Source organism: Python bivittatus, unplaced genomic scaffold (genome assembly GCF_059951505.1).
Source record: "Python bivittatus isolate LINGU-HERP-01145 unplaced genomic scaffold, Pbiv_v1 ctg000700_np1212, whole genome shotgun sequence".
Classification (NCBI taxonomy): domain Eukaryota; kingdom Metazoa; phylum Chordata; class Lepidosauria; order Squamata; family Pythonidae; genus Python; species Python bivittatus.
Genome location: NW_028277098.1, coordinates 28,495,843 through 28,513,487, shown reverse-complemented (window position 1 = coordinate 28,513,487; position 17,645 = coordinate 28,495,843). Strand labels below are relative to the sequence as shown.

General features: G+C 36.0%; 1 protein-coding gene across 7 annotated transcripts in view; it reads right to left on the bottom strand.

Annotated features, from left to right (window-relative positions):
- The window catches only part of ODF2L (outer dense fiber of sperm tails 2 like), a 97,144-nt gene that overhangs the window by 11,227 nt on the left and 68,272 nt on the right, over positions 1 to 17,645 (bottom strand). For 6 of the 7 annotated variants that reach the window (XM_088153352.1, XM_088153353.1, XM_088153351.1 and 3 more), the window contains 12 exons: positions 17,252 to 17,383; positions 16,213 to 16,275; positions 14,006 to 14,077; positions 12,612 to 12,728; positions 9,541 to 9,726; positions 7,698 to 7,807; positions 5,462 to 5,597; positions 4,929 to 5,039; positions 2,858 to 2,962; positions 2,573 to 2,731; positions 757 to 842; positions 502 to 664 (listed from right to left, as the gene is read on the bottom strand). In XM_088153352.1, coding sequence (XP_088009478.1) covers positions 502 to 664; positions 757 to 842; positions 2,573 to 2,731; positions 2,858 to 2,962; positions 4,929 to 5,039; positions 5,462 to 5,597; positions 7,698 to 7,807; positions 9,541 to 9,726; positions 12,612 to 12,728; positions 14,006 to 14,077; positions 16,213 to 16,275; positions 17,252 to 17,383 — 1,440 coding nt within the window. The remainder of the gene's footprint in view (positions 1 to 501; positions 665 to 756; positions 843 to 2,572; positions 2,732 to 2,857; positions 2,963 to 4,928; positions 5,040 to 5,461; positions 5,598 to 7,697; positions 7,808 to 9,540; positions 9,727 to 12,611; positions 12,729 to 14,005; positions 14,078 to 16,212; positions 16,276 to 17,251; positions 17,384 to 17,645) is intronic. The other variant, XM_007424119.3, reaches the window with a different exon arrangement.

The following is a 17,645-nucleotide window of genomic DNA, read 5'->3' as shown; positions in this document are numbered from 1 at the left end:
GAGTGGCCTAGCCAGTCTCCAGATCTCAACCCCATGGAAAACCTTTGGAGGGAGTTGAAAGTCTGTGTTGCCCAGCGACAGCCCCAAAATATCACTGCTCTAGAGGAGATCTGCATGGAGGAATGGGCCAAAATACCAGCAAGTGTGTGAAAACCTTGTGAAGACTTATAGAAAACGTTTGACCTCTGTCATTGCCAACAAAGGATATATAACAAAGTATTGAGATGAACTTTTGATATTGACCAAATACTTATTTTCCACCATGATTTGCAAATAAATTCTTTAAAAATCAGACAATGTGATTTTCTGGATTTTTTTCCCCATTTTGTCTCTCATAGTTGCGGTATAACTATGATGAAAATTACAGGCCTCTCTCATCTTTTTAAGTGGGAGAACTTGCACAATTGGTGGCTGACTAAATACTTTTTTGCCCCACTGTATAGACAGATTATTATTCCTAATTTCAGTAACAAAATATTCAGCAGTCAATACTGATTTTACCTGTTTCCTTCCATCTTCCAAAGCAGCTTCTAGTTGTCTTGTTAAAGCATCATATTCTGCAAGTTTCTGTTTGAACTGCAGTTCAGTTTTCTGAAGGCTATCTTCTTGATTCAGCAACTGATTTTCAAGTTCTTTGTTTTGCAATTCCATTTCTTCTAATTTTCTTTTAAGTCAAGTATATACAGGTATAAAAATAGCACATACAGAAATAAGTAGGAATAAGTAGCTTTAAAGAAAAGCAAATATCACGCTTACCTTTTAACTTCTTCACATTTTAGCTGAATGTTGTAATTTTCCTCCTCCAAAGAAAGCTTTTTCAAAAATCCATCACTATCACCTATCTGTTTAAAAAAAGGGGGAATGTTAGCATATCCAATGGAGCTACTGTATATAGAAACAAACTATGAAACTAGCTTTGTTCTATCCTTCATTGCGAATATTGGTGGATGAATCCATTGTAAATACAAATTGCTCTGATTGTACTTTGCAAGAATAATATAATCCAAGATCATGGTTCAGGGAGAATTCAAGCAGAAGCTTTTTGTCTTCTCCCAAGGGAGAGTTCCATGCAGGATAGGAAACAATTCTTCCATGCTTCATCATACAGAGCATCCTTCTACATGCAAGAGAAGGCAGAAAACAATTGTTCTCCATGTTCTCCAGTACAATTGCTTTCCCTTCTGCCCTACATACAAGAAGGTATGCACATCAAGATCCAATTATTAGATCCTGCTTTAATTCTTCTCACCTTCTGAATTAAGCTGAGAAATAACAGAAAATGGACCCCTTTTCTATTGAATTAGTTCAGCATGTGTTCACTTGCCTCCAAGATTTTTCTTGGGGGTGGAGGCTGTTAAACAGACACCTTTATATTGCCCTGGCTTTAAAATATAAGGATACTGTGTGCTTTTATGATGCCAATTTATTTCACTGCTCTACTATGAGAAACTCACTCTTGAATTATTTATTTACCATGCCAATTAGTTTTGTGATTTTGTCATTTCACTGTATATTACTATGAGAGCATTTGCTGGAAAGGGACTTATAAATATACTAAACAAACAAAAAAAATCCTCTTGAATTTGAAGTTTTGTGTATTGTTATGCACCATGTAACAATGTATTTTTCAACACAATGATCAGGTTCTTGCCTTTCCTTTGGATACTGACTTCTTATTGAAAGAGTTGCAGTAAGAAAGATAATTTCAGCAAAATTGAGATTTTGTGATCACTGTATGTTGGGACAAGTTCTTTATACCCTTCCAGACTGATAGTTGTTGAGAATTATGGCTGCTGAATTAGCTATCTGCATGGAGGCATAGCTTGCACTGAAAACCTAACTACATGATTCTTCCACTTTATTGTATCAGCTTTATTATTCCAATTGCTACCTCTCATGCCTATTCAAAGAGTTCTCAAAATAAATATCAATTTAAAAAAATGTTATTTTGCACACCACCTTCCACCTCCCTTGCATCCGCATGCACCCTCTTCCCAACCCGTGCCACATCCCTGTGCACCCTCCCTGACCCACCCTCCCCTCTCCTCCCTTCCCCAGTCGTGCTTTACGACCGCATCACTTAGCAATGAAATTCCAGTCCCAACTGTTGTCGTAAATCGCAGACTACCAGTACACAATATTTTTAAAATGCCCAGTAGAATGCAACAGGCTACTCTTTTGTTTAACAGTTGCAACTGAAAACTGAAATTGTTATAGCTCATTTGTGTTCCTGCTGCCTACAATTCTATTGGAAAAGAAAAGCAAGGGAGGACTTCAACGTGGGAGAAAGTCATTCCTGAGTAATACTGGTCCCAAGCCCTTGGGGCCATTATAGGCCCAAGCCCACACTTTGAAATGAATCTGATATAGCACCCACTCTAAAAACAACAGAAAAAACAATTTGGAACATTAATTCCTTGAAAAACTAGAGTTAGCTGAAAAAAAACCCTCCAATTTTTAAAAAAGTTGATAATGATAGTCAATGATTGTGATGACAGCCAAGTTGCCAGTTTCTTAATATATCTTGGTGCTGATTTAAATATCAAATGGGAAAGTTTTATTCTCGAAGCACCTGAGCCTGCAGCTCCCTAATGGCTTTGGATTTTTCTACACAGCTCTTTTGGCAGGAGAGGAGCTTTTCCTGATCCTTCTGCAGTTTCTCTTCAGCTGCTTTCTGTAAGTCACGGACAAATTCTACCTCCTTCTGGCAAGCCTCCGTTTGGCTCCTCATCTGCGTAATTGCATTGGGAGTGGAGGAAAAAAAATAGAGTTCAGTCACTTTGCTCACCTTCCTGCAGTCAAACCATAAACCATAGAACGGAACACAAAGAATATACTGTAGATTGCAACCACGTACCATATCCGTTTCTAAATCTCTGCCTTCTGTTATAGTTCTGCTGTCATGCATGACCTTTTCATACCTTGTTCTCAGTTCCTCAGCTTCCATTTCTAATTTTGCCACCTAGGATAACATTTTATTTTACATATATTATTGTTATTCATATATGAATATTTTAACATATACACACAGCAATGTTATTTGGATTGAATTTAGGGTGGTGTGAGTCAGTGGTGTACCTAGCATATTTGACACCCAGAGTGGATCTTTCTTTAACACCCCCTTCTTTCATTACTGAAAGCCAGTTTGGTGTAGTGGTTAAGAACCAGACTAGAAACCAGGAGATTGTGAGTTCTAGTTTCGCCTTGGCCACAAAGCAGATGACTAATCACTTTTCTCAACCCTAGGAAGAAAGGATTGGCAAGCCACTTCCAAAAAGTGGTGTTGGTTGACTTTCAGGTGAGGAATGGTGAACTAGACATCTCTGAAGCAGCGGAGATGCCCCAGCAAAGACCAACAATAAGCATGGTCCAACAGAACCTCTCTGGACAACGAGAGGACAAGAGATTGCCCACTTGTGCTCTGGATGGCTGCTCCTTGAGAGGAGACTGCAGGACAGTGATCGACTCATGGGTCTAAGCACCAGGAGATGAGAGAAGCCATCAAAAACTCTCAACAGTGGCGGAGCTTTTAAGGACACTGGGTTCGTCTAACCTCACTTTCTAAACACTTTTGAATTTATAATTATTCTAAAGTTAAAAGAGGTCTTCTAAACAAGTTTGAAAAACTATCTGGTGAGTAAAACTTCATCCCAAAACAGAAGAAAAATTAACTAACAGCTTAAAGAATTTAAAGAACATAGAATAAATGGCAAAAAGCTAAATAAGAATTTAATTTAAGAAACTTTTAAACAAATTAAGGGACCAGACAAATTTATAATATTAAGACTTTTGCTAAGAATTTTGAAACATTGAGTAAACAAAATAATATCTGCGTGGGAGCACAGATGGTTTAGTCTATTAGGAATGAGATCATTGGCTGAAATTTGAAAATAAAAGAACAAAGAATCATGAGACTTTGTGATTACAGAAATGGAACACTACAAGGCATTAAAGTTCCAGGCAGGAAAGAGAAAAGTGGAATTTACAAAATGACAAAGGCATGACATTTGAGATATTTCAGATGATTTTTGAAGAATTGGGACAGAAATGTATAGCTAAATTGACAGCAATAGTTTCTGCACCTCCAAATGCATTTTTCAAATGAAAGAAGAAATGAAAATTATGAAAGAAAACAATGTGGAAGAATGTATAGACAGACAGGAGGAGGAGGAGAAATAAATCACAGCTGATATAGAAATATTGGAAAATAAAAAATCATGGATTGTAAGATAGAGATGTCAGTCAGAGAGGAAATACAAATGATAAACCAAGAGCTGAAAAATGATCTGGGCAAGGACTTATTGGACTTACAAAATGGGGTTTCTAAAGCCTTGAAGAAATCTGTCGCAGCGAGCTCAGACTCACATGAGGAGAAATGCCTGCCTGCTAGTAGCCACTATATATAGCCACTCCATCTACTTCGCTGAGCTGGTGTAAAAACAAGCAGACAAAGAGCTCATACTGTGTTCCTATCGCTTCCTACAGATGGAACAGAGAGCACTTGTGCTATTTCAATTTTTTTCCTGTTGCAGTCCAGTCAACTTGGAACATTTTGACAGAATCATCTGGATCGGATGCTTTGTTCTGATTTCAAAATGAAATGTATTTTCTATGTTATGCATTGCCTTTAGTAGACATAAGGCTCTAAACCAGGGTTCCCCTAAGTGCTCAATACTGACCCCCAATAGTTGTTGGTATCATTGTTGTTGTTTTTTGTGGTGTTATTAGTTAAAGTAGTATTTACTGTTTTCATATAATAAATGTTTGGAGGTTGATGAACAATCTGAAACTTCATGGAGGGGTTGATGAGCTGAAGAGTTTGGGGACCCCTGCTCTAAACTTTGCTAGACTAACAGGGAAAGAAAACCTTCAATTCATGTTGTGCACAGGGAGAAAATATCATCCAAATTAGGCCCACAGCAACTTACCTCAATTTTATATTGTTCAACCAGTTCTTCTTGCTGATGCACTTGTTCATGTAAATTTACAAGTTCAGCTTCTGCAGAAATAAAATTTTCTTCCAAAATGGCAAGGGATGCCTACAATTAGAGCATAACTTGCATAAATATTGGTCCAGAAAAATTTAATGGCTCAATAAAAAGTTTGGGATTTTTTAATGTAGGATACATAAAATTCAATGCTATCATCTGGAATCTTAGATTTACTTCTGAGTAAATCCCCTATTAAACTAAGAATCATTCTTAGTAAACATTTTTGAGAGTTAGAATGAACATTTTAAAAGCTTTCCATCCAAAAGGAAGATTATTCTGAATAAAGACTTGACAATCGCAGGAGGATTAGGCAGAAAAAAACCTGTCTATTTCTATTACTGTATTTGCAGCAAATTAAGACAGCCCTCTAAATTTAAAGACAAATCATTTAGGAAAAAAACTCCTGGAATTCCATGGAGGAAGTTGGGCTGAGTAAGGTGGAACTATAAATAACATTTTGGGTAACTTGCCTTTAGTTCTGAATTTTCTATAGAAATCTTTTTATTTTCAGAAGCAACAAAATTAAGCTTTTGGATAATCTTGTTTGTTGACTTTCTACCATCCTCTTGTATTCTGTTCAGATCCATTACAAGATCCATGGTATGCCTTTAAAATTTCAAATACAACTTCTTTAGCAATTATTATACATAACAATATGCATAATACTATTTCATTACAAATAAATTTCAATTAATTATAACAACTGGTTTAAGTACAACCTCCCTATTATCAACTTTTTAGATGTTTAGATGTCTATCTTCATATATTAAGAAAACTGTATTTCAGAAAATAAAATCTACTTATTCTAATTGATGTTATTAAAGGAAAAGATATGATTAAATTTAATTATCTGATTGGAAATTTAAGATTTATTCAAGAATAACGATGTCTGATCTTATGTCCACCTATTTTGTGGTATCTCACGCTATATTCCATAGAGTTCATTCCCCAATGTGCATACAAAAGGTGCTAACTTAATATAAAACTGCTGCAGCATCCAGTTTGTATGGCTCCAAAACACTGCACTATAGCATACAAAAGAGGAGCATGATTTTATCTATGCTATTCATAGACTGCTTATCACACTCAGTAAGTTCCATACGTGGCACTGTCTGCTCACTGTAAAAGCTAGAAATTTCTACAGACCCCAGAAATGCAAGTGCTTCTTGTTGTAGACATTATAGGAGAGCCATATTTGCCTATGGTGGCCAAAAAAAAAAATCAGTTGTCTGGGGGCATCTTTTCCAACTAATAAATTTCATAAGCTTTGGTGAGCTGCAGCTGACTTCCATCAGTGTTTGCAGTTTGATGGCAAAAGCACTAATCCTTTACAGAAGAATTAACTCACTGAAGTTAATAGCTTTCCCCTCTACAATTACAATGGAGGAGAAATGCTCCTTTCCATAACAACATGGAAATGCATGTACATTATCTTCCATGAAGCATTCTGATGATGGAAGGATGTAGCTGTTCATTTATCCTGTTGTATTGGCTATATAGGTAGTCCTTGCTTAAAGACTGTTCATTTAACAATTCAAAGTTACGACGACCTCAGAAAAAGTGCTTTATGACCTGTACTTGCACTTACAACTGTTGCAAACCACTGCACTACCCCCTGTGGTCACACGATCGCAATTGCGACCTTTTTTATGATGGTTGTTAAGCAAATCACCATAGTCATTAAGCAAGTCTAGTTTCCTCAATGGATGTTTTCTGCCGGAATTTGCTTAACAACCACATGATTTGCTTAATGTCTATGGTGATTTGCTTAACAACCATGGTGATCTGCTTAATGACCTTTGTAAAAATGGTTGTAAAATCGGGTCCAGTCATATGGTGACTTGTTTAATGACCGCCCCGCTTAAGAACCAATTTTCTGGCCCCTATTGTGGTTGCTAAGCAAGGACCACCTGTAGAAGAAATGCTGCAAGACTGATCGAAAAGAAGCAGATTATTCTGTCTCTCTTCACCAGCTTATTTCTGTATTGGCCATGGTCGAAGAGAAACCTATTCTTTCAACTTCCACTATGGAAATCAAGCAATTGTTTTGTAAACTGCTCAGAGTCGTTGATCGAGATGGGTGGCGACAAATTCAATAAATAAATAAATAAATCTGACAGAAGAGAAGTGAGACGTTCAATCTATTCTTCCTCTAGAGATCTGTTCATTCACCTCCATGAAACTGTTAGTCACTAATGGTGACCAAATGAGTGTTTATATCCCAAGTGAATTCTTTACAAATGAATCACAATAGAACAAATCTACCATAACAGAAGTAGGGTAGGATATGACTAAATGATAGTGTTTTTGTATCTTCTTCTCAATGTCTTTAAAAAAAATCTAATAGAGACAACAGCAATATAATTGTTGCCCCACTAAAAAGACTAATATAGACATTCTCCAAACTAATTTACTGCTTAGGAACAATGACCACAATTCAATAAGCCCCACAGTAAGTCTGTTTTATTTCTAAAGCCCACTGAAAGCCACAGGAGAAATTACTGTAATCCAAAAACTTCTCTATTGTAAAGTTGGGGCTTGTTATTTATTTAGCGCTTTTATTTTATTGATTCCTGTCAAACTTCCAAATAAAATATCCTAAGTAGAATGGAAATTATAAACATAACACAAATGACATGAAAACAGGCTATGTGATACCCTTTAAAAAGAGGGAGAACAATTATTTAGCCACAGGCATTTACTTACTTTTTCAGAGTTTCAACCTGGACTTCTAATTTGATTTTTTCCTCTATTACAATCTTGTGATGACTTTTCCAGATATTAGAAGCTGAAAATGCCTCAGACAATTGGATTTCCTGGAGATAATACAAAATATAGTTTGTAATATAGAGATCTCATTTTTAAACCTGACAAATTCCAGAAGCTCAGAAGTTTTTATTTAAAGCAATTTTTGAAGGTATTGCAACACAGAGTAACATTTGAAACCTCATCATAAATACACTGCTTAAAAAATGAAAAAAACAACTGTAAAACATTGTAACTGCAGAATAACCTAACAACGTCATGGTAGAATTTTCTAAAATACTAGGAATGTTTTTCCTCAATGAATGATTTTGTCCAAAAATGTTTTTAATGAAAGATGAAAATGATCACAACCTTTAATTGTAGTGGATACCCCAAGTAATTTCTCCTTCATTGTTCACCCAACATTTACAGGCAAGAATAAGAGAATGTTGCTTGGCAACATTTCTCCTATTTCAACTGCCATGGATGTCTGATTGGCTAATGCCAATGAAACTGTTGTCAACAAGGAACCCAGTGAGATCATAATGGGAATTGTAAGCTTTTTAAAAAATATATTGATTGGAACTTAGAAAGTATTTTGCAATAGAGCTGCATTTCACCAGTTGCCACAGGTAACAGGAATTCCATTTAGAACAGGCTGAAAGAGAAGGGATGCTTTACCCCACTCTTCTTTCTTGTCTAGAATCAAATTAAGCAAGTTACTGGAAAAATTCCCCCCTCTGGGTAAAGGGCAGAAATCCAGGGATTGCTGATAGAACAAAGTTCCTAGTCCCTTCTCTTCCAGGCTAGGAATTTCTGTATGCTTATTTACAAGTTTGCAATAGAGTACTGTAAGCATCAAACACACACACACACACACCCCTACTCCAAATAATAGTTAAAGAAGGCTTGTTGTTAAAACACACACAAACCATTACAATATTCAATTGGATGTTTTTTAAAACAGTGCAAAACCTTTAGCTACGTCAGCTAAATCAAAAGCAAAACAACAACTATTTCAAGCCATGGATGAAATAAACAAACATAAGAAGCACTTTGAACCTTGTGCGGGCATAAAATCTCTTTGCTATTCATTAAAGTATGCAAGCTTTTTTTCAGTGCCTCCACACAAGCCTGAAAAAAGAGATGCCACTAATATATGAGTTGCATTAAGGATGTGTTGCTTTAATGATACAGTTCATTAAAGCAGCAACCATCTTCTTTCAGGCTCCCATGGAAGCCTGACAAAAGTGATTTGCTCATAGATCTGGAAATTTTCCATTTTTCAAAAAATGTGCAAGTCTTATAAAGTAGCTCAAGAAAACCAAATGCATCATACATGAGAAGCCAACCATGTGGACCACACAACACTGTGACATATAGCATCTACAGTCTAACTCCTTACTCAAAATTAGACTGAATCTATTTTTTTTCTAGCCATTCAGCTGAATGTTACCTGAATGCATTTATGTGCTTCTTTGAATAAAAACAGGTAAAATTTTCAGACAATTTCCAAAAATGTATGTGCACAAAATAAGTAAGACACCCCCATACCCTTATATGTATTTCTTCATAAAATAATGTAAAATTTGCATGTGTGTATATGAAGTTGAATTTCTATCTATTAAACTACTAGCCAGTTATCAGTTTCCTTTCAGGAAGATATAAGCAATATTTTTTAACCAGCAGGCAGATCTGGGATGTTGAAGGAGTGTTGAGGACACTCTCGTAAAGTGGTTACTATGGAAGAGTGGCCAGTCCTGTTACCTACTATCCTCTCACCTTGCCTTCTACAGCTACTGACCTTCTCCTTAATTTTGGAAATTAAGTTTTCGACAGCCACTTTCATATGTTCAGCCCTTTGTTTCTGGACAACAGCTGCTCTTTTCAGGGCATTTCTTCTTTCCACTTTTCTCTCCTTTTCAGCCAAAATGTGCTGCTTATATTCACCAATTTGTATCTTCCATTCAGCAATATTCTTCTCTATTGTCTGAAACAGAATTTTGAAAACATGTTCTGAGTATAAGAAGTTTAATGTGAATGTTGGCTAGATGAAGGAATTGACATATAACCTAACTGCGTTAATTAGAGAACAACAAAGGCTCAACTTATCCAAGAATAAAGATACCTGTCTTTTATTTAAGAATGTGAGCAAGTTCCATTACTTGGTCAAGGCTACTGAAAATGTACAACATGTGATAAAGTATTTTAAATATCTAGCCCAAATAATACGTACTGAAATCTGAACTCTCTGCCTGACCCTTGCATACATTGTCAACTGTATATCCAAGGATAAACAGCAAGCCTGGGAAAGGGAGGAAAAATTCTGCTACTGCTTTCTACTTTCTGGAAAACAATTATTTCACTTGTACACAATCAAAAGTCATGCAATTTATTAACTAACGGTGTAAACCCTATGCACACCTACTCAGAAATACCGTATTTTTCCGACTATAAGACGATACTTTTTTCTAAAATCCTTACCCTAAAAACTGAAGGGCGTCTTATTCAAGGAAGTCAGCTGAGAATCGCGGTTGCAAAACTGCCAAACTTTGTTTCTGCAGAGAGGCTTCCTCCTATTGCTAGCCTCCAATCACGAGTGAAATAGCTTGTCTCCCAAACAGACTTCCTCCAATCACGAGCCTGATGTAACTGACGTCAGCTGATGCTGAACAAACCAATTAGAGGAAGGCTGTTTGCAGAGACAAGCTATCTGCAGTTTCACTTGTGCTTGAATGTAATCAGTTATGCAAAAGAGCCTGGAAATAGAGCTGCAGAGAGACGGTTTGGACCTCCTCCCACCGAGTGTATCAGGTAAATGTTAACTAATTACTAAATAAAAATGTGTTCTGCACTATCTTTAAAATACTGATTTTTAAATTTTGGGCTAGAAAAGTGGGGGGCATCTTGTACATGGGGGCGTCTTATTGTTGGAAAAATACGGTAAGCTGTTTTTTGTTTTCAAAGGGGATTACTTCCCAGTACTGTTATGTAGAATTATACCCTAATCTTTAATTTATTGATAGCCCTATAAATAAGGATAATAGGTTTCTGTATCCAGTACTAGAAGGGAGTCATTCTGATCAGACTTCCTAAAAGCCTGGTTTATGTTCTTTGTGGAGCATAAAGATATCACAGAAGTACTGAAAGATGTCTGAAGCAAAACATGCATATTTAATCTAGACATGAAATGAAACAGGGCAAGGGAAGGAGAAGGGAAGGGGCTGGAAACATGTGAGTAGGTCTGGTATGATATGCCACAATGGTATAGCAGTGGTGGCAGTCGAAGGGAAGCAGGAGAGAAGGAAGAGAAAGCACTGGTAAAATCAGGTGACAAGTGAGCCACAAGCCTCAAACCTTGTCTTGTAAAATCATTCCTGGATCCCTGTGAGCTTTGTTTCAGCTGAAACTGAGATCAGCAAAAATACTGCAAGTTTCATTTCTGCTGAACCATGGCCTAACTGGAACAATACAGCAGAAATTCCAGAATGTGATATGCTTATTTCAGGTTCAAAGCAAAAATACCCTAGTCTAAAAGCCTTTTCACAAGTATAGCATAGTATAGTTCACAAGTATAGCATAGAATCCATAGGTAGACTAGTAGTCCTGGCATATTTCAATTAAAATTGTGTTTCTACACACAGAGGACAACAGCACTGTCTTAAAAAAGACAATGCACAAATACAATCATTTTCTGCAATAACAGCATCAAGTAACAAATCAAGCTGAGAAGTGCAGAAATGTTATTTTAATTGGATCAGGCAGTCTAAAAAGGTTGCCTAGGAAAATACTTTAAGCTACTATTCCAATATAAATTTTCCAGTCCTACACTTCTGTTTCTGTAGCCACCAACTCAGGTTAGAGCAGGCCTGTGTAAGCTAAAGCCTGCCAAGTCAAATGCAGCCCACCTGCAGTGTATGACAACCTTCCAAAAATGCAAAAAACGTCTTGCTTTTGTGCCTGCTTGGAAATACAGGGAAGGAAATTGTGAATGGTTCATATATTAAAATACATTCAGGTTAGTTGGGCATAAATGGGTCTCCTATTTGCCCAGTTTACTGACAAAAGTCAGTAAGAAATAATCTGTTGTTAGAGAATATCGTTCTTGTTCTTCCTCTTACCGCTAGATGTCATCATTACAGCTCTGTAACTTGTAGGACAAAAAATATGACTAACATAGACATAAAACAGCTTTGCAGCTAGAAGGTTTGCATTATTCACAACATCTGTCAACTGTGGTTACACTTAAGAATATAATCTTTTAAAATGTAAATTAACAAAAAACAATGTAATTATTTTCTCTTTTTAAAAATAATGCCTGAATGTAAATACAAGGAAAAAATACAAATGTAAATGTAATTTTTAAATGAAATATGTCATAGATCACAAAGAAATCAAGCTTTCAGAATTCCCTCCATTTAATCATGAGATGGATTCTATTTTTTTTTATAGAGAATTCATTTAAATCCCTGGTTTGGAACCTGTTGTTGTGGGGGAAAAAGGAGGAGGAAGGAGCGCCTTGAGTTACTTATAAAGTAATAAAGGCAGGATAAAAGATATAAAAATAAATAAATAAAATAAACAAACTTGTTTACTGGCCTTCATAAACTATGATATTTAACAATTGTCTAAGGCAAACACAAATACACATATGTCTTTTCAAATCTTTGATGGAATGTACAGATCTGTTAGTACAGATACTACTAGATTTGTTTGTGTCTGTCCAAATAGGCAAGCTTGTAAAAAAAAAAGCAGCCCATTCATCTTTATTTTAGATAAAAGTTTACATAAATACATTTTAATGTCTATTATTACTTTCTCAACTCAGAGGTGTCCATCTATTTATTGAAGAAATGAAAGTAATAAAAACTTAACCTGAAATTTTGCTCTCAGCTGATTATTTTCAGCTTCCTTTCTCTCTATCTGACACTGCAGATGAGTTTGTACTGTTTGTATTGCTTCAGAATGGCGTGATACTTTTCGTAGATTAGCCTAAAATATAAAAGAAAAGGCCAAATAAGTACAGAAGCAACATTTTTTTTAAAGACATGAATGGAAAAACTGTGGCCTTTCAGATGTTGCAAATGCTGAATTCCTAACAGCCACAGCTGGCATGATCCTTTATGAAATATGCTACTTCAGTGTGTGCATGCTCCCCATCATTGTACTAAGCCAATCAGTTTAAATGCTTGTATTGCACACAGTACTCAATTGCAGAATAATGAAGCAAGTGTTTCAACTATTTGAAACCAGGAAGTTTTTTTTAAAAAATGTATAAACTACATATAATGATTTAAAAAAAAAATACAAGTTTTTAAAAATACAAAAAAAAAAGAAAATGCAGATTAAAACCAAATATAAATAGTAAAATATAGGCAAATAGACAACAAATTAAAATATCATATGACTAATATATTCTAATACATCATTAAAATCTTATAATATTATAAGGCATTTGTATCCATTCAAAACATGTCTCTATTAAATTTTAAAGATATTTGGTTAACAGAATTGGAGTCATTAGAGAGAGAGAGAGAGAGAGAGAGAGAATGATAAACAGTACGTTAAGAGAATCCTGTAAATTATATGTAGATTGTATGTTAAGTCAAAATATAAGCTCAAAATTCAAATTTTATGTATACAATTGTAGTCTTAAAATGGTTTCCAAATAAAATTGAATTGTACATCAGATTTACTTTTTAAATATGAAGTTATTCGAGACATCAAAATGTACTCCCACAATTTGGTTAGCCTTTCTTCCATGGAGGGGATCAAAGATCTTTTTCAACAAAAAACATATAAACTTATTGCCAAATCAGTATATTTTGAATGAATCTGTGGCTTAGTGAAATATAATAAAATATGTCAGGAAAGAGGGAAAGGGTTAGTTTGCAATGTGCTTCGCCTCCTCTCCCCTCTCCTCTGCCACCTCTCCTGCCTCACCTGGCAACAGAGCGTACCGCACCCCACCAGCTCTTGCCACTGTGCTCTCCACAGTCTGTGGGCTATTGCTTCTCGCATTGGTAGCAGAAGACAGGGCTCCTCTGCCCACACCGCTGCCCTGCCTCCTGTTTTTTTTTTTTTTTTTACTTTTTACTTGGACTTACGAACAAAATGGACTTACGAACAGCCTCTTGGAACGCAACCTGTTCGTAAATAGGGGATGGTCTGTAATGGGATTATCATACAACGCTATAACCAGGCACACAGTCTAGTTATATGGATACAAATGTAAAAAAAGTATGCTTTTGAGGAAAATGTTAACTTACTTTTTCTTGCTGAAGCTGAGTTGAAAGTTCTAAAATATGCTTCTCTTTTTGAATCACTTCATTTTTAAGGCTCTTCAGACATAGGGGAAAAAAAAAGAGCCAACATCAGGAAGAAAAAAGTGTATGAGATCATTATTTTTAGATGAGTTCTATCCTTACTAGTAAGTATAATGGCTTCTATTTACTGCCTACAGCAAATGGCCAATATTTATATACAGTATAAGCATACTTGATTCCACCCCCCCATAAAAAGTACTGAAATGAGCCAGTTAAGTGTAGTGTTTAAGGTACCAGGCTAGAAACAGGGAAACCATGAGTTCTAGTCTTGCCTTAGCCCCAAAAGCCAGATGGGTGACCTTGGGCCAGTCACGTTCTTTCAGCCCTCGGAAGAAGGCAATAGCCAACCACATCTGAAAAACCTTGCCAAAAAACTGCAGGGACTCGTCCAGGCAGTTGCCAAGTCAAAAGTGGCTCGAAAGCATACACACACACACACACACACACACAAATAGTGAAAGAATAACAGCTATCAAATGAATTCTGTATCAGTGACATCCACAAGGGAGTCAAAAAATGAAAGATGGTGGCCACAGCAGTGCAACTGAAGACCTACTTTCATGTACAGTGGTACCTCGGTTCACGAACTTAATTCGTTCCGCGACTCTGGTCGTGACCTGAATTGGTCGTGACCCGAATCAAACTTCCCCATAAGGTTCAATGTAAATACGGTTAATCCGTTCTGACCCCTCCGAATTTGGTCGCCAACCGATTTTGGTCGTGTCCCGAATCAAATTTCCCCCTCCCTACAGGAAGCCACGACCACGTGTCACGGGAGGGAAAATGGCCGCGGATCCTGTTCGTCGAATTAGTCGTGAACAGAAGCCTTCGTGACCCGAGGTACCACTGTATATGCCTATAAAAGGGGCAGGGCTTCAGTGATGCAGTTCAGCTGCCATCTTGCCTCTTCTGTCCTCTGCCCCCCATGGATGCTTTTGTTTAACTTATAACCTAATATGTACTGGTTCCCTATCCAACATTTTTCCTATATGCAGTGACAGATATCTTCCCAAAACCAATTTTATGTTTAAGATATTAACACCCATCAGGGATATGATTTATTCCCAATTTATTCATGCTGTATTTCTTACTAATGGTTTGGGATTCTTTGATCCAAAATGTTATAAAGCTGATACACAACCAGATGTTCTACTTTACTTGTAGAATGATGAATGTGCTATTATTTGCTATTTGCACAGCTGACATTGTTCACTTAAAAGATCATAGCTGTTGGTATGAAAAAGATTCTTTCTCTAAATATAATTTTTCCAGCTAGTTAAAACAATGAAGACACTTTCATGCCTTGATTCCTCCAAACAGATCAATGTTTGTGAGACAATCCAAGCTTCAAATATGATAAGCAACTTTTATTTTCTGGTTTTTCTTTTATTTACTTTAGCTTCTTGATCTAGCAGAAGGGCCGAGTGGGCATAAATGTTCTACGCGCACCAAGCTTTGGAGTTGTGGCAGAGGACCTTTAAAGCCGTTAAAAACAAATAGTATGATTCTTCATGTATTTAATCACTTTCTCCTTGTATCACACTGAAAATAATAATTTAGTAACAAGCTTTACAGAGTTTTTAAAGAAATGTATATGGCCTTAGGGTATCAGGTTATGCACTGCCTTAAGCCAATATTCAAACTTACCTACAGCCACTTCCTTATACCACTGGCGCCTAAGCACGTAGGCAGCCTCTAGGATGCCTGATTGTATGATGTTTTTGTAAAAGCTTTCCTGCCTCATAAATTTTGTTTCAAATTCTCTGCATTCTGTTGATGTATTTTTGCCAAATTACTTTTTACAATTATATTAACAAAGACATTGTAGGAGGAGAACAGTTTTAGTCTATGGTGGCAAAAAGTCAGAAATTTGGTAACACCTTTTCCATCTAACCAATTTAATTAAAATATTGATTTGATTCACCCTGCATCTGATAAAGTGAGCTGCAACTCACAAAAGCTTATGCCTTTTAATAAATTGGTTAGTTGGAAAAGATACTACCAGATTCCTTCTAATATGCAGGAAAGAGTAGCAATTAAAGCAAAAAGTTGTTATCCTTTTTCTTCTCTTTGCAGGTGCTAAGTATATCTTCAAAAAAATGAGATTTTACCCTCGATGAGAGGAGAATCTACCAGAAAACAGAACTTACTTCAACATCCATTTCACTTTCTGATACAGTCTGATCCAAACTTTTTGTCTCTTTACTGACGATCTGGAAGAGAAATGGAATCAAATTGCTTCATTGTCACTTAAAAATGCATACAGCATAATAGTTTGATATGCTTCCTGCAGCATCAAACTCCCCATGTTTCTAAAAGAGTAGGGAACATGCAGTCCTTCAGATGTTCTGAGCCTTACAATTCCCAGCATGGCCAATGATAAAGAATGCTGGAAGTTGCAGTTTTGCTACATCTGGAAAGTCACTGATTGCCCATTTCTAGTAAATGTATAAGTATGTGCTACATTTATGCATAACTTAGAGTCAAGAGTAAAGCAAAACTTACTCTCATTAACAAATACTAAATACAGTTACAGAACTCATAAAAACAGAACTCTCAAAAATCTATCTTCTGTTTATAACTTTTTCCGTATTCATTTTTGTTTATTCAGGCAATAAAGGGTAACTTATTTATTAACTCTGAACTCATATTTTTTTCCTTGAGAGATCTGAGAAGCACACAATATTTAAAGGCAAAAATCTAATGCCTGATGTGACAAACAACCCCTTTTGTGTACAAATGGCTGTTTTGCTAGATGAGGGACATCCAGGGAAACTTTCTTTCCTTCAGTTAAAGGCATAATATAAGTGGATTTATTTCAGGAAAGCAAATACTTCAGCTTGATGTTCTTGATCGTCTGGGACAGCCATCTGAGGGAAGATCAGGATGAAAATTTTATTTGCAGATGGATCTAATGAGCCATTCTAAGTTACTCTGTCAACTGGCTTCTTCACATGTGCAAAGCAACAGAAATTTAGGGACAGAGTACTAAGCCTAATTTAGGGACAGAGTACTAAGTCACTCATTATTCTGGTAAATAATAGACAGGTACAGAAAACTTGGTACTCTGTGTTACATTTTTCTGTGAATGCTCAATTTCCTTTGCAAATTGTAAGTCAAATATTACAAATATTTTATCTCTTTTTAATTCATGCTATACTTGGTCACAATTATTTACATCTTTCTTACTTCCTTTTCCTTGCTTGACCTTAGTAGCCACCTTAACAATCCCTTCATTTTTTGGATAGCTTCTAGCTCCTTTGCCAGTAAGTCCTCTTGCATAGAAATTGTTATTTCATCTGAAGCAGAAATATTACAAACCTAAAAAATATTAAATGGTTAAATTGGTTTCCAAAACCCCTCAGTTTCACTGTTAACATTATTATTTTAAAACAAACCATCTTGAAAAACCGGTAATTACATTATCTAAATACAAGAACAGCTTGCTTATAATGCATATGACTACAGGAGTACAATTATACATTTATAATTTAAAAGAACTTTAGCAAAACTGATCTTCAAACCGGAGATGGACTGCTAATCTGAAGCACTGTCAATAATATTCAATATTTTTATTGGCTTA